Source organism: Sminthopsis crassicaudata, chromosome 1, assembly GCF_048593235.1.
Source record: "Sminthopsis crassicaudata isolate SCR6 chromosome 1, ASM4859323v1, whole genome shotgun sequence".
Classification (NCBI taxonomy): Eukaryota; Metazoa; Chordata; class Mammalia; order Dasyuromorphia; family Dasyuridae; genus Sminthopsis; species Sminthopsis crassicaudata.
In genome coordinates, this window is record NC_133617.1 from 699934033 (window position 1) to 699961715 (window position 27683).

Below are 27683 nucleotides of genomic sequence, written 5' to 3' on the forward strand. Positions count from 1 at the left end.
TGGCCTGGAGACCTTCAAACCAAGAAGCAAACTTGAGACGTTGCTCCGTGGGCCCAACCGGCGGCTCTCTGCTCAGGCCTGGCCTCCGTTTCTCTGCTCAGCGAGACAGGACAAAGGAGAACTCAAGCAGCGGAGGCTCCGTCTCCGAGGGGAACGGAAATGCCGTGATGCTCTTGGACGGGCCCGGCCGGCTGTCTGACGTGATGGGCTCCCTGCTCCATCTTTTCTAGCTTCAAAACCCCGGTCTATAACTTGTCCTCTGAGTACCCCCAGCTCTACATCCAAATGGTTAGAGGCACTTATTCAGAGAGAACACTGGTCTGCCTAGAGTCCAAGACTAAAACCAAGCGTGTGAACTAAACTGGGTATTTTCTCGGGATTTCTAAAATTACTGAATAATTAATGAAAAAGTTTCTAAATCACTTGCCCCTAAATTAATCCCCACATGGATTTAGTATTAAGAACTGAGTCTCTTACATGGACCAATTCTTCCTCATTTTGTGCTGAATAAATAGCAAACCGCCTTTCCAAGGTGGAACACAAGCTGTCTCGCTCATCTGTGGAAAGCTCTGCATTGACCGTGAACGTGGCGATGAACCTGGGAGGGAACAAAGCATGTAAGTGCTGCTGCCCATTCTGCGGACTTGGGAGTCACCTGGCTAGATGGCTGCTCTCTAGCTGAAGGGAAAGCCCCATCCCCCCACGCCCCCTGCCCTGGCTCAGGCTGTGCAGGAGGTGGGATGGAGGATCATACCATTTTACCAGTTTTGAAAGGTAAGACTCATCCACTTTATTAGGAAGCACTTTGGTGAAGTGAGCTGGGACGATGGAGAGGCCGATGGCTTGGAGGTCTGGCTCGTTACAGACAGAATTCCGAAAGAAACCATTTGCTAGTAGGCAAAGCAGATGGACCTATGAAGCAGGGGGATAAGGACAGGAAAGGCAAGAAGGGGAAAACAACCAAAAACGCTTGAGCCAAAGCAAGTAGAGTTTTGAGATGTCAGACTGATGTCCCAATTTAGCTTGAATCGTGTCTGCCTATAATCTCTTACCTTTTTGGACCAGCCCCACAATCAGCATCTCCTCCCCTCATCCCTGCATTACAGACCAGAATCCCACTCAGTTTTCCTGCCTCCAATCTGTCCAGCAAGCTCGTTTTTCTAACATTGCTTCCCAGCCCTAGAACCTGTAAGAACTCTAGTGTCTTCTAGACCCAGCTCAAAGTCTTGCTTCAGAAATTTATACCCTATAAATTAGGGGCCTATACCTCCAATTTTATTTCTCAACTCATCCCAACTTGTTTCCAGGTCTGTCAAACTCACTCTATCCCTAATGTCTGTCTCCTGCCTTTTGCCTGTCCACATCCTCCTCCTCCTCCTCAGGCCCGCAGCGATCTCATCCTCCTCTGATTCTGAGGGAGCAGACCCCATTCTCCTTGGATTCAGTCCCTTGTGATCAGCCGTTTCTGAACATGAAGAGTACCCCGAGTGCTTGCTTTGTGAGGGCCAGAACGTGCCTTATTTCTCCTCCCCCCGGCACCAGACACACAGAATGTTTTTGGACCCGAGTGGACGCTGAGGCTCACACCTTATGTGTATCTTCACGGACTTCCTTATTGAAGCGTTTCATCATTCTCCGAAGGTATGTCTCAAACTCCGTCTGCCTTTTTTCTCTGCAGTGGGAATCCAAAGGGAAATGCTGAGCTCGGAAGGTCATGATTCACCAGCCCACTTCTCTGACTCAAGACAACAAATGCATGATCACTGTTCCTTATGTCACTGACTCTTCATTTCATCCGGACAAGTCTGATCCACTTTGGACCTACTGTGTATGGCTTGCTTATTCTCACTGCTATACCTCTATCTGGCTCTTCTCCTCTTCCAAACTCCTTTCGAGTACAGCAGATCAGAATGCGTTAATCGCCAAGCATTTATTAAGCCCTACTATGTGCCAGGCATTTGGCCTTCTGATTAACCAACTTATCATCATTATTGCTTGACTTCCTGACCCTTCACACTTGATTACACATTTGAGGGACATTACATTCATTTACATGTATTTATATGCTCTTTTCTATGACCAATAATGTATAATGACCAATGACAGACAATCTGCTGAGGGTTTCATGCCCCAGGTCACAGGGCTCTGTTGAGGAGTCCAACATTCCAAGGCCTGCTAGGGCCCGGGGTTGGATGGAAGAAAAGGAGAGCTCTCTCCTGACAGAAGCAGTGCCCGGAAGCCTGCAGGGCTGGGCCACAAGGGAGTGGTCAAAGACTCCTTCTCGGGCCCCTGGGTCACTTCGGGCATGGCTGGCCCGCCCCTTTTCCCTCCCGAGGCTTCCAAAGGCTGCAGCCTTACATGGCACACAAAGCAGAACAAGGTCTTACCTTCTCTCTCTTGCCTTTGCCTGCTCTGGCGTTTCAATCTCTATCTCCACGGACTCGGTAGGCAGAGCTGATTTAAAGGAGGTTGCAGTTTCTCCCACTCCATCTGGTCCAGGCTCATTAAGTTCTACCAACAAAATGTGAACATCAGTCTGAAAAAAGTGCATTCAACAATGGAGAAGCAATGCTTGCGGTTTCAGAAGACGGGGCCCCCGAGTGCTGCCCCTTCTGAGACCAGCTGCTCTGTTATTGAGAGGGGTATCTGCGGTTCCTGAAGGCGAGTGGCGAGTATGCCATAGATGATGCCCATGAGGTGGCGAGGATGCGGCCAGTCTGACCCCTCGGTGCGTTCTCTACCTCCCACTGGCCGCTGGGTCTGTCAGTCACCAGGGCTTGACAACTTTTGCGGCTCAGTCATCAATAAGCATTTTTTAAGCCCGTGTGCCAGACACTGTGCCAAGCTCTGGGGACTCCAAGGGGGCAGAAAGCACACCCTGCTCTCAAGGAGCTCCCAACCTATGAGGGAGACCACAGGAGGGTAACCAGAGGAAGCATACACAGCCACTAGGGGATGTTCAATACGAAGGCACCACTCTTCAGGAGGATGGGAAGGGCTTCCTGTAGAAGGTGGGATGGAATGAGGGAGGCCAGGGGCTGGGGAGGAGGAGGAAGGACAGCTTTGTTTGTGGACCAGCCAACAGGCCTGTGGCTCTGGACCAGAGGATGTGGTAGGGACTAAGGTATCAGAATAGACCAGAGGATGTGATGGGGACTAAGGTATCAGAAGACCAAAAGGTAGCTGGGTGATGAAAGGCTCCAAATGTCAAACAGAGCACTCTGTGGGTGCTCCTAGAGGGGATAGGGGACCCCCAAGGAGGGTGTGATCCCAAAACAGCAGGACAGAACCTGTCCATCCAAGTTATCTAAAATCCTCGACAAAGTGGCCATGCGATTTCACTTCTTGGCCCAGCAAGGAAAGGACGAAGGTTCTGAGGCACCGAACAGTAGCTGGAGGCAACCCTGAACAAGACAATCTGCCACTTTGTAAGATCTCTAGAAAGCTGAGCATGGATGTTGAGTCTCCTCAATAAGTATCCATCCTGGTCTAGGATTTGTGAGAAACACAGGTAGGATGTGGTCCTGGTCTCTAGGAAGCTTGCAGCTGGCCCTGAGGGGGATGGCATTTAATTAAGCACATGGATGGGGTGGGTGGCCTGTGGGAATCCCTGGAGCAAGGAGAGCCTGGGACTGAGTCACTGGAGCCCCAGGGACCTCTTGGCTAAGGGGCTGATCTCACCATTCAGAACACCTGGATGAGTTAGGTATAAGAGAGGATGCTTTCTGACAAGCCCAATGAGAGAGGGACAGACATTTATTCACAAGAAAACAACAGGGCTATAATAGAGACTGCAAGCCTGAAAAAAAAGGAACGATTCAAGAGGCAGGTCATGTTGGCACCAGAGAGCCTTACCTTCAACCTCCTCCCAGTCCTCTTCGCTTTCATCTTCATCATTTTCCTCACTGCTGTCTTTTTTAACTGATGGTTCTACCTTTAGTGGGATCTCCTTCTTTGGAACACTTGCAAAGTTCCTACAAATATCACAGGAAGGAACATGCAAAAGGCTTAAATATCTGTTATTTCAGTGTTTCCCTTATCAAATTTAAGAGGAAGAAATGATGACCCTTTAACAAGTTGTCATTAACAGTTCAGGCCTATTTCTTTCTTTTTTATAACTTTTTTTTTTTTGACAGCACATATGCATGGGTAATTTTTTACATTATCCCTTGCACTCACTTCAGTTCCAACTTTTTCCTTCCTTCCCTCCACCCCCTCCCTTAGATGGCAGGCAGTCCCATACATGTTAAATGTGTTATAGTATATCCTAGGTACAATATATATGTACAGAACTGAATTTCTTGTTGCACAGGAAGAATTGGATTCAGAAGGTAAAAATAACCTGGGAAGAAAGACAAAAATGCTCACAGTTTACACTCATTTCCCAGTGTTCCTTCTCTGGATGTAGCTGATTCTGTCCATCATTAATCAATTGGAATTGGATTAGCTCTTCTCTATGTTGAAGATATCCACTTCCATCAGAATACATCTTCATACAGTATCATTGTTGAAGTGTATAGTGATCTCCTAGTTCTGCTCATTTCCCTCAGCATCAGTTCATTAAGTCTCTCCAAGCTTCTCTGTATTTATCCTGCTGGCCATTTCTTACAGAGCAATGATATTCCATAACATTCATTTACCATAATACCGTTCTCCAATTGATGGACATCCACTCAGTTTCCAGTTTCCAGCCACTACAAAAAAGGGCTGCCACAAACATTTTGGCACATACAGGTCCTTTTCCCTTCTTTAGTATTTCCTTGGGATATAAGCCCAGTAGTAGCACTGCTGGGTCAAAGGGTATGCACAGTTTGATAACTTTTGGGGCATAGTTCCAAATTACTCTCCAGAATGGCCGGATTCTTTCACAACTCCACCAACAATGTATCAGTGTCCCAATTTTCCCACTTCCCCTCCAACATTCATCATTATTATTTCCTGTCATCTTAGCCAATCTGACAGGTGTGTAGTGGTATCTCAGAGTTGTCTTAATTTGCATTTCTCTGATCAGTAGTGATTTGGAACACTCTTTCATATGAGTGGAAATAGTTTCAATTTCATCATCTAAAAATTGTCTGTTCATATCCTTTGACCATTTATCAATTGGAGAATGGCTTGATTTCTTATAGAGTCAATTCTCTGTATATTTTGGAGATGAGGCCTTAATCAGAACCTTTAACTAAAAATGTTTTCCCAATTTGTTACTTCCTTTTTAATCTTGTTTGCATTAGTTTTGTTTGTACAAAAGCTTTTTAATTTGATGTAAACAAAATCTTCTATTTTGTGATCAATAATGATCTCTAGTTCTCCTCTGGTCATAAATTCCTTGCTCCTCCACAGGTCTGATAGGTAAACTATCCTATGTTCCTCTAATCTATTTATGATCTCATTCTTTATGCCTAAATTATGGACCCATTTTGATCTTATCTTGGTATATGGTGTTAAGTGTGGATCCATGTCAGGCCTATTTCTAACCAAAATTGAAGAGTAGGCCAGGTTATTTTTCCGTTTTTATTTCTGCTTTACAGGAATCCTCTTTTATTCAATACCCTTTGGCTATTCTGGAGGGGTTTTCCTCCAAACAACTGTATATCAATTTAGCATAACTGATTCCATTTTAAGTTTCTGTTTTGTGATTGAGATGTTCTGAATAAGTATTTTGCTACTGGAAGTGCTTTTCTATGCTGTAGATTGTTTTTCAATATTAAGATAAATACTTGTATGATATACTTTGGTCAACATCATGTGTCTAAAAACAACTAATAAACCAGGAGTTTATTATACACTTCAACAACAATACTATATGATGATCAATTCTGATGGACGTGGCCATCCTCAACAATGAGATGAACCAAATCAGTTCCATTTGTTCAATGATGAAGAGAACCAGCTACACCCAGAGAAAGAACTATGGGAAATGAGCGTGAACCACAACATAGCGTTTCCACTCCTGTTTTTGTCCGCTTGCATTTTTGATTTCCTTCTCAGGTTAATTTTACCTTATTTCTAAGTCTGATTTTTCTTATGCAGCAAAATAACTGTATGGATATGTATACATATATTGTGTTTAACATATACTTTAACATATTTAACATATGCCTGCCATCTAGGGGAGAGGATGGGGGAATGAGGGGAAAAGTTGGAACAGAAGGTTTTGCAAGTGTCAGTACTGAAAAATTACCCATGCATAGATCTTGTAAATAAAAAGCTGTAATTTAAAAAAAAAGGAAGAAAAAGGAAAAAAAAAAAAAAAAAACTAACACTATGTAAGCCTTCAAATACAATCATTAATAAAATTATTCAACTATGTAAAAAATAAAATTAAAATGGTCATTAATTTTCTATGGCTAAAAATATTTTCTGTTTAATTATGCCAGCTTTCTTCCTTAAGCATTTGCAATTTTCATTAAAAGAATGTGTTTTAATACAGAATTTGCCACTAATCCATGTGCTGACCCATCTTCTATGTCCTATGTCAAAACAATGAAGACTTTATAAACCTACCTCAAAAAGTAATGGAAAAAAGCCACAGACAAGATTATAAACATATTTATGTTTATACAACATATATATATATATATATATATATTAAAGACAAACATGAAGACAATCAGAAAACTGAAATCAATGTGAGCCCTGGGTTACAATAATAGCCCACAGGCATGCAAACAGTAGAACCAACTTTTTTTCTGGCATCATTAAAGGAAGGTATTCAATGAATTTTTCAGCTCTCTCACTCCTTAAACATATTATTGAAACAAAGTATTGAAAATAATTTGGCTTTTTCTTTTTTTGTCTTGTTTTTATTTTTATTGATAAGACATGATGCTTGCCAAAGGAGTCTGACACTGTGGGAAAGGAGATCTTATGCAGTGGGGAAGTCCTCCAGATGCCACAGTTTGTAGAAGGCGAGATGGCTTTATCAAGCCCTAAAACAATGCAAAGTCTCCTGGAAGAGATCTGCAACTGCTCCACACAACAAAGACCAAGCACAGAAAGAAAGTCTATTGCTGAGATCGGGGCTCTTAGGGCCTCTTAGCAGACTGGCAAAACCCTCTCTCCTCTCATACCTAAGCTCTGGCCTAGGCCTATCAATTTTACCTTTGCATCATCTCTCAAATATGCTTCTTTCTAGTTTCTGACACTGCCCCCATCCTGGTGCAGGCCCTTACCCCTGACCTGGTTTGCTGCAATAGCTACTGGTGGCTCCGCCAGCCTCAGGTCTCTGCCCATTCATCCTCCACTGGTCCTCGTACAAGTCTATTACTCCTTTTCTCCCCCATTCACTAAGCCCCAGTGGCTCCTGTTCCCTCCAGGATCAAACATGGAGCCTTGTTTGGCTTTTAAAGCCCTTCCTGCTCCTCCAGTTTGAAATCCAGTGGCTCTGGCATCTTTGCTGTTCCTCATGAGATGCTCCCCACTTGAGACTTGGTATATTTTCACCTGTGAGTGGATTCTCTTCCCCTTGTGTCTATTCCCGGCTTCAACTCTCAGCTAAAATCCCAACTTTACTGATTAGGGGCTAGTTATATAAATGTGATCTATTACTTCATTTTCCTCAATTATAAAATGAAGTTAGTAGCACCTATTGCCCAGGGGTATTGTGAAGATCAAATGAGATAATTTTTGTAAAGTGCTTATCACAGTGCCTGGCACTTAGTAGGGGCTATAGAAATGTTTTCTTTAAAATGGGGAAAAATACTAAGGCTTTTGTGCAAACAAGATAGTAAAAATAATTTAAGAATGAATGAATAAATGAATTTTTAAATACTCTCCCCTCTTTAGACTCAAAGAACCCTAAATCCTCAAAGATGAATGTGTTGTAGTAGAGAGAACACTAGATTTAGAGTCAGAGGACCCAGCCTTGAACTCTAGGGAATCAGTTAACTTTTGTGCACCTCAATTTCTTCATCAGTAAAATGAGGGGATTGCTAAGTTCCTTCTTTCTTTCTTTAAATCCTACCTTACATCCAGACTTGATGCAGAAATATTTTCCCAACTTGTAAAAAACAAAGGAGAATGGAAACAGCAGGGACAAGCAGGTGATTGTGACTTGGATTGCTGAGATAACGGAAGCATCACTAAAGGGATGTTGTGGAGAAATTAGACAAGAAAGCAGTGATGACAAAGAATGTGTCATGTGAAAACAGAAGAAAGGTTAGACATCAGCAAAGCCCCATCATCCTGAGTGGATGAAAGGACCCCTGACCAGAGAAGTCCTTGATGACTTCTTGACAACTTGTTGGGAGATGCCCAGGGCCTCACATTTTTACCAACTTGAACAAAATAAAATTCAAGTTGCAAAGAGGTAGATTTAGGTTTTGTTTCCCAGCAATCAGAACCAGCCCCATGTGGAATGGATGGCCACTGCATGCAAAGGCTAAACAGCCCCTGGTCCGAGGAGGGGCGGCAGTCAGGGTTCGCCTTCCCAAATGGGCTGGACAAATAATAGAGGACCCTTCCAACTCTCAGACTCTGATTCTGTTTCTGGGGACGACACGCGGGGCAGCAGGAAAGGCCCTGGCCTCGGCCTAGCACTGGTTCCTCCTAGCCACCTCCCTAGGCCTTAGTGTGATGATCTGTAATGAGAGGTTTGAGCCAGATGAGCTACAAGATTTTTTTCCTACTTTAAAATGACAGAATTTTCGGCTCTTGTTTGAAAGATTTCAAAGTGCTCTAAAAAGAGCAGCTAGCAGTTATATAGCACTTTGCAAAGGGCTTTACATATGCCATTCCATGTATGTCCACAACCACCCTGGGAGGCAGATGCTGTCATTATTCCAATTTTACAGATGAAGAAACTGAGGTAAAGTAGCTTTGCCAGGTTCACACAACTTGTAAGTGCCTGAGGCTGAACTTGAACTCAGACTTCCTGACTCCAGGCTCAGCATTCTATGCCCTGTGCAGCCTCCACGCTGCCTGGAATAGCTTAAGGAAGAGAAAGGTAGTTCTTAGCACCATCATTTTCTGATGAGAAATACAGAGAAACTGAGAACTCTCTTACGTGAACTCTTCCTCACTAGAGGCTTCCTCCTTGACGCTGGGATGGCTTTCGGATTTCTTTTTTGCCTTGGCTCCCACCTTCTTTGACGCACCGACGGAGGGCCCCCCAGGGCTACTGCTCCTTTTCTTCCTTTTCCCACCTGGGACTCTGGGGACACGGACATTCTTTGGCTTCTCATCTTCAAATACATCTGTTTGAAGGAGGAAGAAGGTAAAGGTGCAGCAGGGGAAGGACAATCCAAGTGCTGCCCCAAATTCTCTCTCACTTTTCCCTGCCCATCACTGTTTCCACAGCCACAATCCCGATCCAAAGCCTCGTCTTGTGCACAAGCGTTGGACTGTGAGCTCCTTGAGGACAGAGACTGTCATTGCCTCCCTGTGTCCCAACACTGAACACAGAGCCTGGCACATAGTAGGTGTTCTTAATGTTTACGGAACTGGGAAAATAGCCTGAATCCCATTTCCCTGGCATGGGAATGATTACCAAACGTACCTAACATCTGTAAAAAGTGCTTAGCACAGTGCCTGGAACATAGGAGGTGCTTTACAAATACTTATTCCTTTCTCTTAATTAACTTCACTCTGAATTGACTCCATTCTCCAAACTCCCTTTTCCGTACTGTTGAAGCCCAGTTTTCAGCACCTGCCCTTTCTCCCTTAGCTCTCGGTCAATTAGTTGTCAACGCTCGTGAATTTTACTTCCACAGCCTCTCTCACACCATCATCCTTCCCCAGCCACCACCTTAGTTTAGGGTCTCCCATTCCTTATTCGGATTACTCCTGAGCTGATCTCCCTGATCCTGGTATCTCTCTGCTCTAATCTATTCTCTCTCTATAACTGCCAAATGGTCTTTGGTGTGAGCAGGTCAGGAGAGAGAGTTGACTTCTCTACTCTAGAATCTGCAATGGCTCCCTAGTGCTTCTAAGATAAAACACAACAACTTCAGCTTGGCCTTAAAACCCTTCCCAGACCGGCATCACCCCCCCCCCCCCCGGTGGTCTTGGTTTTTGTCAAAGTGATCCCCCTGTTGTTCCCTAATCTCAGAACTCTGAGTCTCCCTCTCACCTCTCCCAGGATCTCTCCCCGGGCTCGGAAGGAAAGCCCTTCTTGACTGCTCTCCTCAGTTTCCTCAGATTAGGCGACATTTGAGTCTATAGCATTGGCCCCCCCAAGGGCGGGGCTGTATTTTTTCCTGTAGTTGTATGCATGATTAGTGCCGGCTGAATGGAGACTTGTTAAAAGAATAAGTTTGAAAAACATCCTGGGAATCAGGATTTCTGGGCTCTATTCTGGGATCCAGTCCCAAGCCTCCAGACTAGTTAGTGTTGTTTCAATTTTTCCATCTCGAGAATGGGACGATACCTCATGCAGAGGTGTCAACTCTACTTTGAGTAGCAAAAGTGACCCCTGTGTATGCGCAGTGTCCGTCTCCGTGCTCTGGAGATGGGCCTGGAGGTGTAGAAAAGTGTTCCCTGTGACGGTTCCAAGGACCAGAAGTCCCCCTGCTACAAAGCCGTTATCAACCAAGTATGCAAACACTTAAAAAAAGGACGTTAATGTATTGGTCAACCTGCCATCGGGGAGGGGGGGGGGAAGGGAGGGGAAAAGTTGGAACAAAAGGTTTTGCAATTGTCAATGCTGGAAAATTACTCATTCATACAATTTTTATAAATAAATAGATTTTTTTAAAAAGGATGTTAGAAAGGGCAGAAAAATCTTGAGCAGTGCTCCTCAAACTTTTTAAGTAGGGGCCAGTTCACTGTCCCTTAGACTGTTGGAGGGCCAGACTATAGTAAAAACAAAAGCTCACACTCTGCCTCCGCCCCCCCCAAACGTCCTCAGTGGCTGCATCTGGCCCGAGGGCCATAGTTTGAGAACCCCTGATCTAGAGAACTGGGAAGAAAGCAGAGGCATCTTACAGGCCCAATTTATAATGAACACAGACTGGGAGCTTTAATTTGTATCTTTTCACTGGCTCCTTGTGAGCTGCCCCAAAATGCCTCCTGACCCTGAGCCTTTGTTGCACTGAGAGGGACGAGGATGAGGTCAGGAAAAGCCCCGGTTCAGCAGCAGCCTCCTGCAGCCCCGCCTGGAGCAGCTCTGCTCTCTCTCACACATCCCGCCGGACTCTGACTCGTTCACTCTGTGTGCGGTGCACGCACGCACGGGGACTGCTGCCCGAGCATCCGCAGCAGGCAGACCTCAGGAAACCGACGCTGAAATCTACAACTGCTCCAGGATGCTGCAGAACTTAAGCGTCTTTGGGGCTGGGCCTGCGCCAATGTCTGCTCAGTGACCCTTTTGTTTATTAAAAACTGAATTGGAAAGAAACCTGGCATTCTCCTGTGGGGTCAAGGTTCAAGCTCTGGCTTGAAACACTTGCTCTGGGGCCAGAGGCAACCAAGTTTACAGCTGCACCCCTGTTTTCTCACCTACATGCACACACATATGTGCACACCAATATAAAATATAGGTAACAGCTTGGATTTCTTATCAGAGCTGTCACTATAGATAGAATCATTAAGTAAAAATCTCAAGGGGCCCAGTTGAAGCTTTGCAATGCAACACAAACTTAAGCTGGAGTCGCGGTCTCGGAGGATGCAGAAAGTGACGCGCTGTGGGCCAACCCTTCAGAGAACCAGGAATCAGGCTGTACCCCACCCACCCTCAGTTTCCATAAATAACGACCTCTTCCATACCCCCCCCCTGCAAAACTAATTTTGCTTATATAAAGATAAAGTGGTTGTTGCTCTGTCTCCAAGCATTTCAATGGCTCTTATGCACCAAAGTCCAGATCCCCAGCCTAGAATTCCCGTCCCTGACCGGATCCGGTACTTCACTACTTTCCCGGTACTTCTCACTACTTTCGATTTATTTCACCCTGCGCTCCTCCTACTCTCCGCCCCCTCCAAAGGGACTTTCTAGGCTTTTCCCAGCTCGGTCTATAACTTATCTCCAAAGGCCGCTACGCGTTATCGTCTCCCTCGTCCAGTCTCAGGCTGCAAAAACCTCGCCGCCTTCCTGGTGGATGGCGCTTTTGGAAACGAGCCTTCCTTACTCTGAGGCGGCACGTGGCCTTTCAGCTCTCCCTCACATGTTATTTTGAATAAGTGAACCACTGATCCCGGGCCATCGCTGCGCCGGACCCAAAATTCAGGGTGAAGAGGCATTTAAAAGGGACACTGGAGGGTGGGTGCATGCCAGGCGCGGGGAGCAGCCCAGGCAAAGGCTCTGAGGCGGGAGCCGGAGCTGCCAGATTTATCCCAGATTCCCGGGGGGAGGAGGAGGGTCCTGCCTGGACCCGCCCCCGCCAGTTATATATCCGAGCCTAGGGGACGCCCCGCCCAGTCCGACCTGACCACGCCCCTGCTCACCGAGCTCCGCCTCCTGGGTCCGGGACTTCTTGGGGCGCCCCCGGCCCGGCTGCTCCTCGCAGGCCGCCCGCTTTCGAGCCATGCTGCAGGGTCTAGCCTGGGCGCGGAGGCGGGGCCTGACGGGCACCCACCCTCTCCAGCGGCCCAAGCCACGCCCCCGGCGCCGGTCTCCGCAGACAGACCTGTAGCTTAAGTGAAATCCACGAGGCGAAAGCTAGGAACCGAGAGGAGTGAAGCATTCCTTCCTTACTTCCGGTGACTGCAACCCTCGTTCTACGCGCCTCCAGGGACATTCGTCATCACGCTCGCTGCCGCTGATTAGCGGTTTGCCACGAGAGCGTGCACATCATCTCGCGAGAAGCGGGAAAAAGAACCGGATTTGAAACATGGCGGACGACGCGGATCAGGTATGTTGCTTGAGAGCCTCCCAGTCCCCTGGGCTGTTTCAATAGGGCTCGGAGGATGCTCTTTGGAGGAACTCTTTGATTTCTCTTCCCGGGGCCCGTCCAATCGTCTCTCCTCGCAACCCTGCGCAGAAATTTCCCACTAACGGGGAATCTCACAAAGTCTTGGGCTGAGAATGGAGAAGACCACGCCCTCCCCCGTCTTGCCATTGGCTGACTGAACTGTCAATAACCTTCAGGCCGGCCAGCCAGAGTTTTCATTGGCTTGTTTTCTGGTCGTTGGTTGGACTACACACTCCTGATACGCGGCTCGGCCCCTGGCTCCCCGTCCCCGCCGGCAGTCCTTGGGCTAAGGGTCCCGGGAACCCCTCCATGGGACGCCCCGGGGAGTCTCAGTGCCCGCGGGGGCATCTCTCGGGGGGACGGGCTTGCTTTCTTGCTCCTTGCCTCTTGTCTCGGTCTATTTCTCTGCAGATGCACAGTCCGGGTCTCGGAATGGGAATCCTTGATAACTGTGCTCTTTGACCTCCCTCCTTACGATAATAATAGACTTTAAAGTTCATTTTACAAACAGCTCATTTGATCCTCACAACAACCCTGGGAGGTAGGTTCTGTTACCCCATTTTACAGATGAGGACACTCAAGGCAGGCCCATTTGAAGGTCATCCAGTATCCACAGAATCCTCTCCCCTCCCACCTTCAGGCCCCAGACTTGGCTCGCTTTCGTGTAAGTTTCAGCTTTGCCTCTGTGCAGCGTCTCTACCTCTTTTGCAAATATCACTCCCTTGGGAAAGTGTGAATTCTGCACAGCAACCCTGAAGTACTACACCCGCACTCTTCTGCTCCCCTCGCCCCAAACGGCCTTCAGGTGACTGCCTTTGACAGGCTGACTTCTAAGAGAGAACTGAAACGTTATTTTTAATTGAGTCGCCTTGTGTAGCTGTAGGTCAGGTGGAAAGTATTAAGGGGAGATAGAGATTCCTCAGAGAACAGGTGAGTAGCGTGTTCCGTCACTCCTGGGGGATGCATCATCGCAGTTTTTCTTTTTAACAGCAACAGACCACCAACACTGTCGAGGAGCCCTTGGATCTCATCCGGCTCAGTCTAGATGAAAGAATTTATGTGAAAATGAGGAATGACCGAGAACTACGAGGAAGATTGCATGTGAGTTAAATCAAACCGTGGACATGGGAACTTTTCTAATCGTGCTGAAGTTTTTCTGGAGATGGGATTTCGGGGTAAAAGAAACAGAAGGGATGGTCCTTCTCTCGCTGCAGAAGTGTCGCTGAAGCTAGGTGACTTTCTCGGGCCACAGTTGGAATAAGTTTCTGAGAAGGTTCTTAAATCGGTCCAAGACCCGCTTTAAAAAAAAACCTTCCACACTGGAGCTCTTCTCGGTAGGATTTGTAGTCTTCTCTACATGTTATAGCGCACTTAGAGTCAGGGACATCATCTGGTCCATGCGCCCCCGAAGTCACACAGATAATAAGTCACAGAGATAAAATTTGAACCCAGGTTCTCTGATTCCCCTGTATTCCCCGCCCATAACATTAAACTAGTGTGGGCGTTCTTAGGACCTAGATTTGAATCCTGGATCTATGGATGGTTTGGGGCACGTCACAGAATGTCCTTGGGTTCCATTTACCTCACTCATGTCACCTGTAAGAGTAAATTTTAGTTCTAAATCCTGTGGGATGTGAGAATGAGCCAGAAGCCTGTCAGACACTTAGTGAAGGTTTTAGGGCGGAAGTGTCAAACTGGCAGCCCCCAGAATCCCCCGGTGTAGCAGAGTCACATGAAAATAGATCATATTAGTGTGACCCACAAGGATCCTGTTCTATTTCATTCTGACACTGCTGGTTTAGGGAACTGTGCTGGGCAAACAGCACCAAATGGTGCCTGCCCTGGGGCCTTCCTTCTGCCGCAGCGCGGACTCCAGCAATTATACCTCCGCCTGAAGGGAGGCAGCAAGATCCGGCCTCGGGTCTGCCGTGTCCCCTGCATGTTCTCTTCTCATCTGCCCATGAGTTACTTCCTGTGGCAGGACTGTTTTCACTCGTCTTTGTATCCTCATGTGTGGCACATAGCAGGCCCTCAAAAGATATTTGATTACTTAAAAGTATTATGGAATATTTGTGGATTAAGAGAACCACCACACAGGAAGATAGCAGAAAGCACCTCAGGAAAGAATATCTGCTGTAAATGGTGAGAGGCTTTGTCTTTAACAGAAACCTGAGTTTTTTAATCCTGATTATTTCCCTCACTACTTGTGTAACTTGAGACAAGACCCAGCTTCTCTGGATCCCATTTTCTAGAAGATCCCCCGAGATCCTTTTATAATTCTAAAATCTGTACATTTACTGAATAAGGAATCTGAAAGATCAGTCAGTTCATAAACATTGATGAAGCACCTACTGTGTGCTAGGCTCTGGCCTGAGCTCTGGGGACCAAAAAGAGGCAAAACATAATCCCTGCCATCAAGGAACCTGCCGTCTAAATGAGGGAGAAAACAGGCAAACAAATACGCACAAATAAGCTATATACAGATTAAATAGGAAGTAAATAAGAGAGAAGATACTAGTATCAAGGGATTGGGAAAGGCTTAGAAGGTAGAAGAAGGGATTTTGGTTGGGACTCAAAGTAAGCTGGAGGGGTCAGTAATGGAGCACAGGAGGGAGAAAATGCTCAGAGGAGTGTCTTGTTTTGTGGGGCAGCCAGGAGATTGAAGTATGTTGGAAGTACCGTAAGACTGTATGTAGGAGGGAGCTTGATGATGGAGGGCTTTGAGTGCCAAAAACCGTAAAGAAAGCTGCTGTAAATATTTTTGTACAAATAGGTCCTTTCCCCTTTTTTTGGATATCTTTATAGACCTAGCAGTGGTATTGCTGGATCAGAGAATATGCACAATTTGGTAACTCTTTGGGTATAGTTCCAAATTACTCCAGAATGGTTGGATCAGTTCACAACTGTGCATTAGTGTCCCAGTTTTCTCATATTCCCTCCAACATCTAAAATTTTTCTTTTTTATCGTGTTAGCCAATCTGACAGATGTGAGGAGTTACCTTAGAATAGTTTTAATTTGCATTTCTCTGATTAATAGTGATGTAGCATTTTTCATATGATTATAGTTTTTTTTTCATATGATTATAGTTTTGATTTCTTTGTCTGAAAACTGCCAGTTCACATCTTTTAATCATTTGTTAATTGAGAAATGACTTGCATTTTTATAAATTTAACTCTGCTGTTTATTTTCAAAACATATGCATAGATAATATTCAACATTCACCCTTGCAAAACCTTGTGTTCCAAATTTTTTTTTCCTTTCTTTCCCTTCACCCCTTTCCTAGCTAGACAGCAAGTAATCTAATATGTTAAACATGTGCATTTCTTGTATACACATTTCTACAATTGTCATGCTGCACAAGAAAAATCAGATCGAAAAGGAAAAAAATGAAAAAGAAAGCAAAATGCAAGCAGACAACAACAATAAAATGGTGAAAATACTATGTTGTGATCCACACTCAGTTCCCACAGTCTTCTTTCTGGGTGCAGATGGCTCTCTCCATCACAAGTTTATTGGAACTGGCCTGAATCACCTCACTATTGAAAAGAGTCATATTTGTTAAAATTTATCATCATTCAATCTTGCTGTTGCTGTGTACAATGTTCTCCTGGTTCTACTCACTTAGCATCAATTCATGTAAGTTTCTCCAGGTCTTTTTGAAATCATCCTGCTAACCATTTATTATAGAATAATAATTTTCCACAACATTCATAAACCATGACTTATTCAGCTATTTTCCAACTGATGGGCAACCCCTCAGTTTCCAGTTTATTGCCACTACAAAAAGGGCTGCTATAAACATTTTGCACACAAGTGTCTTTTCTCTTTTTTATGATCTCTTTAGGAAACAGGCCCAGTAGAGATACTGCTGGATCAAAGGATATACACAGTTTGATAGCTCTTTGGACATAGTTCCAAATTGCTCTCCAGAATAGTTGGGTCAGTTCACAACTCCACCAACAATGTGTTAGGATTCCAGTTTTCCCACATCCTTTCCAACATTCATCATTTTTTTCTGTCATCGTAGCCAATATAAGAGGTATGTAGTGGTACCTCAGAGTTGTCTTAGTTTCCATGACTAATGAGGCCTTTTTCAGGGATGCTTGTTGCTTTTGTGCTTTCCTTATAATTTTGGTTGCATTGGTTTTGTTTATGTAAAAATTTTGAAATTTTATATAATCTGCTCTCTATTTCTTGTTTGGTTCTAAATTCTTCCCTTTTTCATAAATCTAACAGATGAAACTATTTCTTACTTTATTGATCTACTCATATTATCATCCTTTATGTGTAAGTTATAAACACCTTTTGCCCTTAACTTGGTATATGTTGTGAGATGTTGGCCTATACCTAGTTTCTGCCATACTATTTTCCCAGCAGTTTTTGTCCAATTGAGATCTTCTTCCAGAAACTGCAGACTATTATTGTAGTCATTTACTATTGTGTCTTGTTTCTTAGCTAGTATGAGATTATTTCGATAATTACCACTTATAATACAGTTTGAGATTTGGTATCGCTAGACTACCTTCTTTCACATTTTCCCCCCCATTGATACCCTTGATATATCTTTGAGTTTTTGTTCTTCCAGATATATTTTGTTATTATTTTCCCCAATCATATGAAATAGTTTTTTGATAGTTTGATTGGTATGACATGGAACAAATAGATTAATTTAGAGAGAATTGTTATTTTTATTGTATTGGCTCAGCCTACCTATAAGCAGTTAATATTTTTCCAGTTGTTTAGATCTGATTTTATTTGTATGAAGTGTTTCATAATTGTGTTCATATAGTTTTGGGTTTGGGTTAGCAGGTAAACTCCCAAATATTTTATATTGTTTGTAATTTTAAGTGGAATTTTGCTTACTATCTTTTGCTGCTAGACTTTATTGGTAATACACAGAAATGCTGGTGATTTTTGTTAGTTTATTTTGTATGCTGCAACTTCACTAAAGTTGTTCATAATTTCACATAGTTTTTTAGTTGATTTTTCTAGGATTCTCTAAATATACCACAATATTTGCTAAGAATGATAATTTTGTTTCCTCGTTGCATATTCTAATTCCTTTCATTTCTTTTTCTTCTCTTATTGCTATAGCTAATATTTTAGTACAATATTAAATAATAGAGATGATAATGGGCATCCTTGGTTTACCTCTGATTGTACTGGGAAGGCTTTTGGCTTATCCCATTACAAATAATGCTTGCTGATGGTTTTAGATGAATATTATTGATTTAGTGATAAATATTATGTCTTTTAAAGGTAACTTAAATTTATTCCTATGCACTCTACTGCTTTAAATAGGAGTAGGTACTATATTTTGTTAGAGGCTTTTTCAGCATCTGTTGAGATAATTATACGATTTTTATTGGTTTTGTTATTGATGTGGTCAATGATGCTGATAGCTTTCCTAGTATTGAATTAGCCTTTCATTCCTGTTATAACCCACCTGGTCATAGTATGTTATCCTTGTGATACATTGCTGTAACCTCTTGGCTAATAATTTAATGTAAAATTTTTTGCATCAATTTTCTTAAGGAAATTGGGCTATAAATTTCTTTCTTTGTTTTGGCTTTTCCTCTTTTGGGTATGAGCACCATATTTGTGTCGTGAAAAGAATTTGGTTAAGACTCCTTCACTTATTTTTCCAAATTACTTATATAACTGGGATTAATTGTTCTTTAAATGTTTAGTAGAATTTGCTTTTGAATCCATTTGCTCCTGGGGATTTTTTCCTTAGGAAGTTCATTGATGGCTTGTTCAGTTTCTTTTTTTAAGATGGGATCATTTAAATATTTTATTTCTTCTGTTAACATGGGTAATTTATATTTTTAAAGATACTTAATCATTTCATTTAGATTGGTATATAATTGGATAAAATAGTTCCTAACAATTTTTTAAATTTCCTCTTCATTGGTGGTGAATTCATCCCCTTCATTTTTGATACTAGTAATTTGGTTTTTTTTTCCCTTTACTTAGTCAAATTAATCAATAGTTTACTGATTTTGTTGTGTTTTTGTTTTTTCATAAAAACCAGCTTCTTAGTTTTATTAGTTCAATGATTTTCTTTCAGTTTTGTTAATCTTGCCTTTGATTGTCAGGACTTCCAATTTGGTGTTTAATAGGGAATTTTTAGTTTGTTCTTTTTCTAGTTTTCTTTTAGTTGTGTACCTAGTTCATTAGTCTGCTTTTTTTAATTTTATTGATATAGAGATATAAAATTTCTCCTAAATAGCACTTTGGCAGCATCCTATAAAATTTGGTATGTTGTTTTCGTTGTTGTAATTTTCTTTAATAAAATCAAATTTTTTTTTTCTGTGATTTATTCTTTGGTCCACTTGTTTTTTAGGAAAATTGAGGTCCCCCACTAGTATAATTTTATCTATTTCCTCCTGTAATGCGTTCAACTTCTTCAAAAATTTAGATACCCTACCATTTGGTGTATATATGTTTAATATCGATATAATTTCTGTCTATGGTACCTTTCAGCAAGATAATCTTTGTCTTACCTTCTTTATCTCCTTTAATTAGACCAATTTTGTTATTGCTTTTTCTGAGATCATGATTGTTATCCCTGTTTTCTTTGCTTTAGCTGATGCATAATAGATTTTGATCCAGTCCTATGTGAATCTCTTTCAAATGTATTTCTTGTAAACAACATATAGGCTTCTTTTTTTTTTTTTTTTTCCCAGTCTGCTATCCACTTCCTTTTTATGGATAAGGCATCCATTCACATTTATAGTTAAACTGCATATTCCCCTCAGTGCTGGTTTTTCACTTGTTTATCCCCCCTCCCCTCTCCCTTTATCCTCACAAATGTTTTACCTTCTAATCTGTGGGTAAAGGTATAAGACCCTGTGTGGACAGAGGGAAGAAAGGAAGGAGGAAGAATCTTCCAATTGACCAATTCCAGACCAGCTTTACTCACAGTGATTGTTGTTTGTCTTTTGTTCTCTAAGGGAACCATGACATCAGGGAGTTGAAGCTATGACATGTGAGCGAGTTGCATTGAAGTGAGGGGAGGCTGGACAAGATCATCTGCCTCACTTTCCCCTCCAGAGCCATCTGGGTCCAGTGGCAAGATAGAGATCAAGAGGACTGGAGATAGCTCTGAACTCTGTGGGAAACCTTGGCCTTTTTAAACTGAGGTCTTCAATAGGTCTCAGTTGACTCAGGCTGCACTCATTCAGTGATTAAGGCTAAGTAGCAATTGAGGCAAAGAATGGTCTCTTTTACTTAGTGGGGGGGTGGGGGGGAATCTAAATGAATGAATGAATCTAAGAGGAGGAGGCCCTGGGGGTTTCTGGCCAGAGCAGAAATGACTGCTGTTTACACTCGATCTGAGTCAGTCATTTATTTATTTATTTTGACCTTGCACAGCCTCCCTCATTTAAATTCAACTTACTTGCATGTCATGGAATCACCTCCCTGATGTCCTGGTCGTCTTGGAAAACGAAGGACAAACAACAACTTTTACTTCTGAGACGGATTCATATCACGCTTTGAGATTTCCTTTGTGGACATTTTGTCCTTCTCTGAGTTTGTGTTTTGGGCTGTCCTGTCACCATATCTTTCTATGGCCAAGGTTTCTTTTCTTTGGTATTTTTAACTTTTTTTTTTTTTTTTAATAGTTTTTATTTACCAGATATATGCATGGGTAATTTTACAACATTGACAGTTGCCAAACCTTTTGTTCTAATTTTCCCCCTCCTTCCCCCCACCCCTGCAGATATGTTAAAGTATAAGTTAAATACAATATATGTATACATGTCCAACAGTTGTTTTGCTGTACAAAAAGAATCGGACTTTGAAATAGTGTACAAATAGCCTGTGAGGGAATCAAAAATTCAGGTGGACAAAATTAGAGGGATTGGGAATTCCATGTAGTGGTTCAGTTTTCTCCCAGAGTTCCTTCCCTGGGTGTAGCTGGTTCAGTTCATTACTGCTCTATTGGAACTGATTTGGTTCCTCTCATTGTTGAAGAGGGCCACGCCCATCAGAATTGATCATCATATAGTGTTGTTGTTGAAGTGTATAATGATTTTTTTTTTTTTTTTTTTTAAACTTTTTAAGGTCAAAGTCTGTTCCTGGGATAAAGGGGGCTGTCCCAAGCTTCCTGTGCAGCTCTGATCCTTGGCTTTGAGCACAGCGCCCCCTTGTGTTTGTAGGGGCAGCTTGGCCTTCTCTTTTCAGGAAACAGCCTGCTTTTCAGAGTTTTGCCTTCCTAGCTGGGACTGGAAGCTGCCTCCCTGCTCTGCTGCTCCGAGCCAGGACTGAGGGGCTTAGCTGCTGATCTGCTGTGATTAAGAGCCTCTCACTGGCTTTCCCAGATTCCATCTTAGCTGGGCTGAGCACACTTTTCACCCCAGTGAGACTGACCCTTCCTGAAGTGCTTCCACTCTGTCTGGAACTAGAGAGAGGTTTCTTTCCATCAAACTCTGTTCAGAGGTTAGGCTTCATCTCCAACCCTTACTTCTGGTCGCTGCCTTCCCTAACCCCCTCCCGCTTCTGTCCAGCTGAGCGCATATATTGTTCCCTCCTTGAACCAGTTTTGATGAGAGTAAGGCTCAATCTTTGCTTGCCACCCTCACCCTCTTCTTCTCCTCCATTAGAGTAGCTCTTTCATGCTTCTCTTATGTGGGATAATTTGCCCTATTCAATTGCCTCCCTCCTTCCAGTGCTTTTTTCTTTTAGGGGATATTATCCCATCAAAATCACCTTATATCCATGTCCTCTGTTTAGATATACTCTTCTTAATTGCTTTTATAGTAATAAAGTTCCCAAGAGTTACTAATATTATCTTGCCATATAATAAAGTTTAAGCTTATTAAATTTCTAGTGTTTTCTCTTACTTTTTTTAATCTTTGTTTTTTTCTATTTTTACTTTTTTTAAATTTTGTTTTATTGTATCTCGATATCTCAGAGTCATTAGTTTCTACTTTTCAGTTCTAATTTTTAAGGAATTGTTTTCTGCAGTGAGCTTTTGTACTTTCCTTTCCATTTGGCAAATTCTATTTTTGGAGGTTTATTTTTCTCAGCAAATTTTTGCATATTATTTCTCATGCTATGGCTCTTGAGTGAGGGATCTTATTCCTGATTGGGCTTGCTATGGAAATCTGATGTCCCCAGGCCTGGGGAAGGGCCTTCACTCCTGATCCAAAATGGGCTCAAGGCTTGTGCTGTGGGTGGAGTTGCTGGAGTGAGGCCTTGCTGTGGTGTACAAACTGATGACTTGTTTAAGGCTCTACTGATTTACAGGAAGGTAGGGTCTTTTCTGCTGGTTTGTTCCACACTTGGATCTTTCTTGAAAGCCCCCTGCTATGAGGTGGGCTGCTGCTGCTGCTGTTGCTCTTGGATCTCTCTCCCCTTCCACCCAGGAGAGAACTTTCCTCCTGGCTGGTAAGCTGCTTAGCTTCTCCTAGGTCAATCCTGAAGTTGTTTTCTAGTTATTTGGAGGGAAATTTCAGAGGGTTCTGGAGACTTCCTTCCTCACTTTACTATCTTGACACTAGAAGATATTTAAGTCATTTCATTCTCAACAACCACTAAGAAGTAGGTGCCATCATAATCTTCATTTTACATGTGAGATGTCTGAGACTCAGAAAGGTTGAGTGGGCATATAAAGTTCCCAGAACATTTAATAAATAGTATCACACATAACTTTCGTAATTGTGTTTATCCACATGCACATATGTTGTCTCTCATTCACTTGTCTTCTAACTTATTAGGTTTGGTAATTAGTAGATGGCTCAGAGAGGATTACTTGTATATGCTGGATGATATTATTGGTTTTTAAAAAGTTTATTGCTGTCTTTTTTAAAATATTTTATTTTTTCCCCCAGTTACAGGTGAAAAAATGTTTTAACATTCATTTTTACAGGATTTGAGTTCCATATTTTTTCCCCTTCACTCCCTGCTTCCAAATATGGTAGATAGTTTGATATAGTTTATACATATGCTATCATATAATATACATTTCCATATTAATCATGGTTGTGAAAGAATAAAAAGATCAGAAGGGGGAAAAAATCACCCAAGAAAGACTAAAACAAGTAATAAATATATGCATCAATCTGCGTTCATGGTCTATCAGTTCTTTTTGATAGCATTTTCTTTGGTAAATCCTTTGTCCTTTTCTTGGATCATTGTGTTGCTGAGAAAAGCTGAGTCAATCCTAGTAGATCATCACAGTGTTGTTGATACTGTGTACAGTATTTTTCTGGTCCTGCTCATTGATAGACATCCTCTGCATTTCCAAAAAGAACTGCAATAAATATTTTTGCACATATAAGTCCTTTCCCATTTTTTAGATCTCTTTGGGATACAGATCTAGTAGTTATATTGCTAGGTCAAAGAATGTGCATAGTTTGGTTGCCCTTTGGGTATATGCTCTCTAGAATGGTTGGATTAGTTTACTACTCTATCAGCAGTGTGTAGGTGTTCTGATATTCCGAAATCCTCTCCTATCACTTTCCTTTTTTTGTCATATCAGCCAGTCCAATAGATGTAAAAAAGTATCTCAGAGCTGTTTTAATTTGAATTTCTCTAATCAGAAGTGATTTGGAGCACTTCTTTATCTATAGATAGCTTTGATTTCTTCATCTGAAAACTGTCTGTTCACATCTTTGACCATTTTTCATTTGGGGAATATATTAAGAAATGAACCCTTTATCAGAGACATTTGCTGTAAAGATTGTTTCCCAGTTTTCTGCTTTCCTTCTAATCTTGGTTGCATTGGTTTTGTTTGTACAAAAAATTTTTTAATATAATCAAAATTATTTATTTTGTCTTTTGTAATGCTCTTCATCTTCTTTAGTCATGAATTCTTCCCCTTCCCATAGATTTGATGCACTGTTTGCATCTGACGATGTATTCCATCTTTGGTACTTGCCTTTCCACTGTAACACGTGTGTCATGGCCTATTTTCCAGGATGTTCCTTTTTTCTGTTACTTAGGATTTGACTTCTTTTCATAGATCCTCTTATTTGCATTGTGTATATTGTTCTTTTGGTTTTATTTGTACCATGTCCTTCAGATAAATTCCAGTATTCGTTTCTTACAACACAATACTATTATAAATCGCTGCTTTTTCATGTGTTCTTTAAATGATGGACACTTGTTTATTTTCAGTTCTTTGCTAGCACAAAGTGCTGATATGAATATTTTGGCATATATAAGATCTCTATTCCTGTCTTTGACTTCTTGGAATTTTGCCCAGTAGTGCAATCATTGTGTCAAATGTTTAGTTACTTTTCTTGTATAATCCAAAATTGATATCTAGAATAATTGGACCAGTTTACAGGTAACAGCTTTATGATTAGTGCCTTAGTGTGCCTTACCTTCCCACAGCTGCTTCCACATTGCCATCTTGGGTTTTTGTTCAGTCCTTTTGTTTGTCTTTCCCATTCTTCAGGATGCGAGATACAACTGCAAGAATTATTTTCATTTCTATTTCTCTAGTATTAGTATTTTATGTATCCAAAATAGCCTTATTTGTTTTTTATTCTTTCTTCTATCTTTCTGGTTGTCTCCTCCTTCTCCTTATCACTTGGGCAACTCATAAATTCGGATATTTGAAAGGGATTTCAAAGATCATCATTTGATCCCAACTCTCCCTGAATGGGAATCTTTTCTTCCATATCTCTATGAGAGGTCTGACTTCCACAGGAAGCCTGACTGGGGAGGGAAATCTTTTCCCTTTAAAAGCAACCAATTCTACTTGGGCATAGCTCTGATTATTAGGACTTTTTAAGTTCTGAACTTAAACAATAATAAGAATGAGTATTTCTATCTGCAAATAGAAAAAGGATTGCATAGAAAATTCCCAGTCTCTCTTGTGTACACTTTGCTTTTTTTTTTTCTTTTTTTGAAAACAGAAGAAACTCAGTATATAATTTTTCAAAGCTTTCCTGCTTGTCTTTGTATCTTTCTGACCTTTTGTCTGTAAACTTTTGTGCATTAAAAAAAATGTTTCAATGATTCATTTCTTTTTTCTTGCTTTTTTGGGGAACGATACCTCCCCACCTTCCCCTTTTACCTCCAAATGAAAAAACGAGGGTAAAACTTATAATAAATATATATGTGGCCAAGCAAAACAAATTTTCACATTGACCATCTTAGAAAATGTATGTCTCAGTTTTTACTTTGAGTCCATCGACTTTTTCTTTGTTGGGATGAGTAGCAAGCATTGTTATTGGTCCTTTGAAATCATGATTGATTGCTGCATTGAGTAGAGTTCCCAAGTCTTTGGAAAAAAACAAAAGCTTTTTTTTCCCTTCCAAATGTTATTATTATTGAAATTGTCCTTCTGGCACTGCTTACTCATATATTTATGTGTATGGTTCCTTTTCTTCTTCTTTTGATGTTTTTGATATACTGCTTCTTTTTGGAAAAAAAAAAAATATATATATATATATATACACACACACATATTAAACATTGCTGTTGTTTATCTTTCTCTCTTCTCTCTCTCTCTATCCCCTTCAAGATTGTGCCAGTAAGAAATAAATACACTTAAACAAAAGACACATTGTCCACATATTTTAAAGCTGGGAAAGGCAATTCTTTTTGTTCTCAGAGTAGTTTTAATTGCTTATGTGCTATGGATAGTGTGTCTCCTTTAAATAATATGTAAGGTGTGTCCTGTTTACTGAAGTTTTATATATTCTAAGGAAATTTTAAAATTGTGTCTATTAAGGGAGTTTGGGTTTTTTTTTTTTAAAGCCAAAAAAGATAAATCATGACTATATTAATGATCTCTTTACTTCAGAACACATCAAAAAAAAAAAAATCATTAGCAGTATCCATTTTGTATATTACCTGAATTTCAGGTATGTACAAATTGTAAATTGTTTATACACATTCCGTAATTTAACAATTCAACTGCATTTCTTTGTTTAGGCTTATGATCAGCATTTAAACATGATTTTGGGAGATGTAGAAGAGACTGTGACAACTATAGAAATTGATGAAGAAACCTATGAGGAGATCTATAAAGTAAGTTATTTTGCCTATTTTGTCTAATAGAATGATTTAGCATTCTTAATTTTTCAGTTCAACAAATTGATTCCATCCCTGCTAGTATGCAACCCTTACAGACAATTGCTTCTTTTTTAACACTGTTCTTTTGGCTTCTGTAACACTGTAGTTCACAATGTAGTATACAGGCTCAATTTTCATTCTTCTTTTCATTTCTTGGTTCTGCTTCCTTAATGTTAGGCTTTAATCTTCTACTCTTTATCCAGTTTTTTTATTTTTTAAGAGATCTACTGTTTTCTTATTGTCTTACATCTAGCTCTTTCTTCAGCTCCTTTGTCATTTGATCAAAGATAGGGAGTCAGGATGCCTAGATAGAGACTATCTAGTCCAGTCTTCTCGTTTAGAGGTGAGGAGACTGATAAACCTGGACAGGTTAAATGCCTTGCCTACAGTCACACAGGTTGAAAGGGACAGAGGCAGTGTCTGAATTCATTTCCTCTATGCCCAAAGGCAGTTCTTTCTATCCCAAATGAACTATCTGCCTGCCAGATATTTCCTTTTGTATCTTGCCATTTCTTCAAATTTAGTGCTTACTTATTTAATTTTATTGCTATGTTTTGATCTTACTTCATCCTCATTTCCAAATAAATCCCTTTCTGCCTCCCTAGAATTATCACTTGTAACAAAGAATAAAAAAGAAGGAAAGTAGAGAAAAAACAGTTCCCCAAAGCTTAGCCTCACAGTCTGTGACAGCACCTGGCTGTGAAAAGAACAGAAGGAGAAGCATGTTTTCCTCTCTTCTGGGCCAATCTAAACCATTATAATTACATAGCATTCAGTTTTTGATTTTTGGTTTGTCCATTTGCTTTGTTGTAGTTCTATTTCTTTTCCTGCTCCTGCTTACTTAACTTTACATTGTCGCCCATTATTTCTTATAATTGAGTAATATTGCATTCTGTTCAAGTACTATGGACATTTTCTATGTTTCTAGTCCTTTGCTTTTACGAAAACAAATATTGCTATCAATATTTTGGGTTTGTGGGATTTTTTCTTAAAACAGTGGGATCTCTGGGCAAATGCAATATTTTAAAAGATGGAACTTCTCATTTTTCCTTTATGCTTCATAAAAAAATCTCAATTGATTTTCCTGAGTTTCCTGTTTCCCTTAATGTTATATCTATTTCCTGGTCATCCAGTCTTAAACCTTTAGAATAACTTTGATGATTGATAAGGGGTAGTGAAAATTGAATTAGTGAATTCTTTTTTTTTCTTTTTGGCTGAGCCCATGTGACAATCGGGTTTTGAAATAATTTCTCTCTGTTATTTGTGGCTAGTCCAAATGTGTATTCTGATATTCTTTTTGACATTCATAGAATTTTTCTTTGTTTTAAAAAAAAAATCCATAAGTATTTGTTTAAGATATATTCTATGAAGTTTTTTTTTCTTTTTTTTTCTTCTCTCAGTCAACCAAGCGGAACATTCCAATGCTGTTTGTCCGAGGCGATGGGGTTGTATTAGTAGCCCCTCCATTGAGAGTTGGCTGAAACCAAGACTTTATCCTGTATGGAAAATTGGAGACTCTGGACAATAGCTTCTACGAGAAAAGCTGGTGTTCAAAAGAACAGCCTCTGATACTTTTTGATATTTAGAAATAATCAAGGAACCCTCCACCCTTAAAATGCGTTTATTTCCAAACAGATCCTCATCTAACTGGCATAACCCTCATTCTTAGATTTCTGATACCAAACCTACAAATTAATGTAAGCATCATAAGGCAGGACACTCTTTCAGTGATTTAATTTGTCTCTTCATCTTGTAGGCAATTATATTTTTTTAATTAAATTTTCCTTTTGGTTTTTTGA

General features: G+C 41.2%; 2 protein-coding genes across 3 annotated transcripts in view; one reads left to right on the top strand and one right to left on the bottom strand.

The window, feature by feature from the left end:
* XPC (XPC complex subunit, DNA damage recognition and repair factor) overlaps positions 1-12655 on the bottom strand; it is a 25261-nt gene extending 12606 nt beyond the window's left edge. For both annotated transcript variants that reach the window (XR_012484960.1, XM_074283811.1), the window contains exons 1-7: positions 12379-12655; positions 9005-9194; positions 3856-3974; positions 2388-2511; positions 1588-1672; positions 755-912; positions 478-598 (exon numbers count right to left, since the gene is read on the bottom strand). Coding sequence is in view for 1 of the 2 variants with exons in the window: in XM_074283811.1 (XP_074139912.1) it covers positions 478-598; positions 755-912; positions 1588-1672; positions 2388-2511; positions 3856-3974; positions 9005-9194; positions 12379-12460 (879 nt within the window). In the remaining variant the exon portion in view is untranslated. The remainder of the gene's footprint in view (positions 1-477; positions 599-754; positions 913-1587; positions 1673-2387; positions 2512-3855; positions 3975-9004; positions 9195-12378) is intronic.
* On the top strand, positions 12630-27683 carry LSM3 (LSM3 homolog, U6 small nuclear RNA and mRNA degradation associated). Its single transcript, XM_074283816.1, has 4 exons — positions 12630-12785; positions 13836-13946; positions 25744-25839; positions 27285-27683. Exons 1-4 carry the CDS (start codon positions 12765-12767, stop codon positions 27363-27365), a joined length of 309 nt encoding a protein of 102 aa, XP_074139917.1. The 5' UTR covers positions 12630-12764; the 3' UTR covers positions 27366-27683.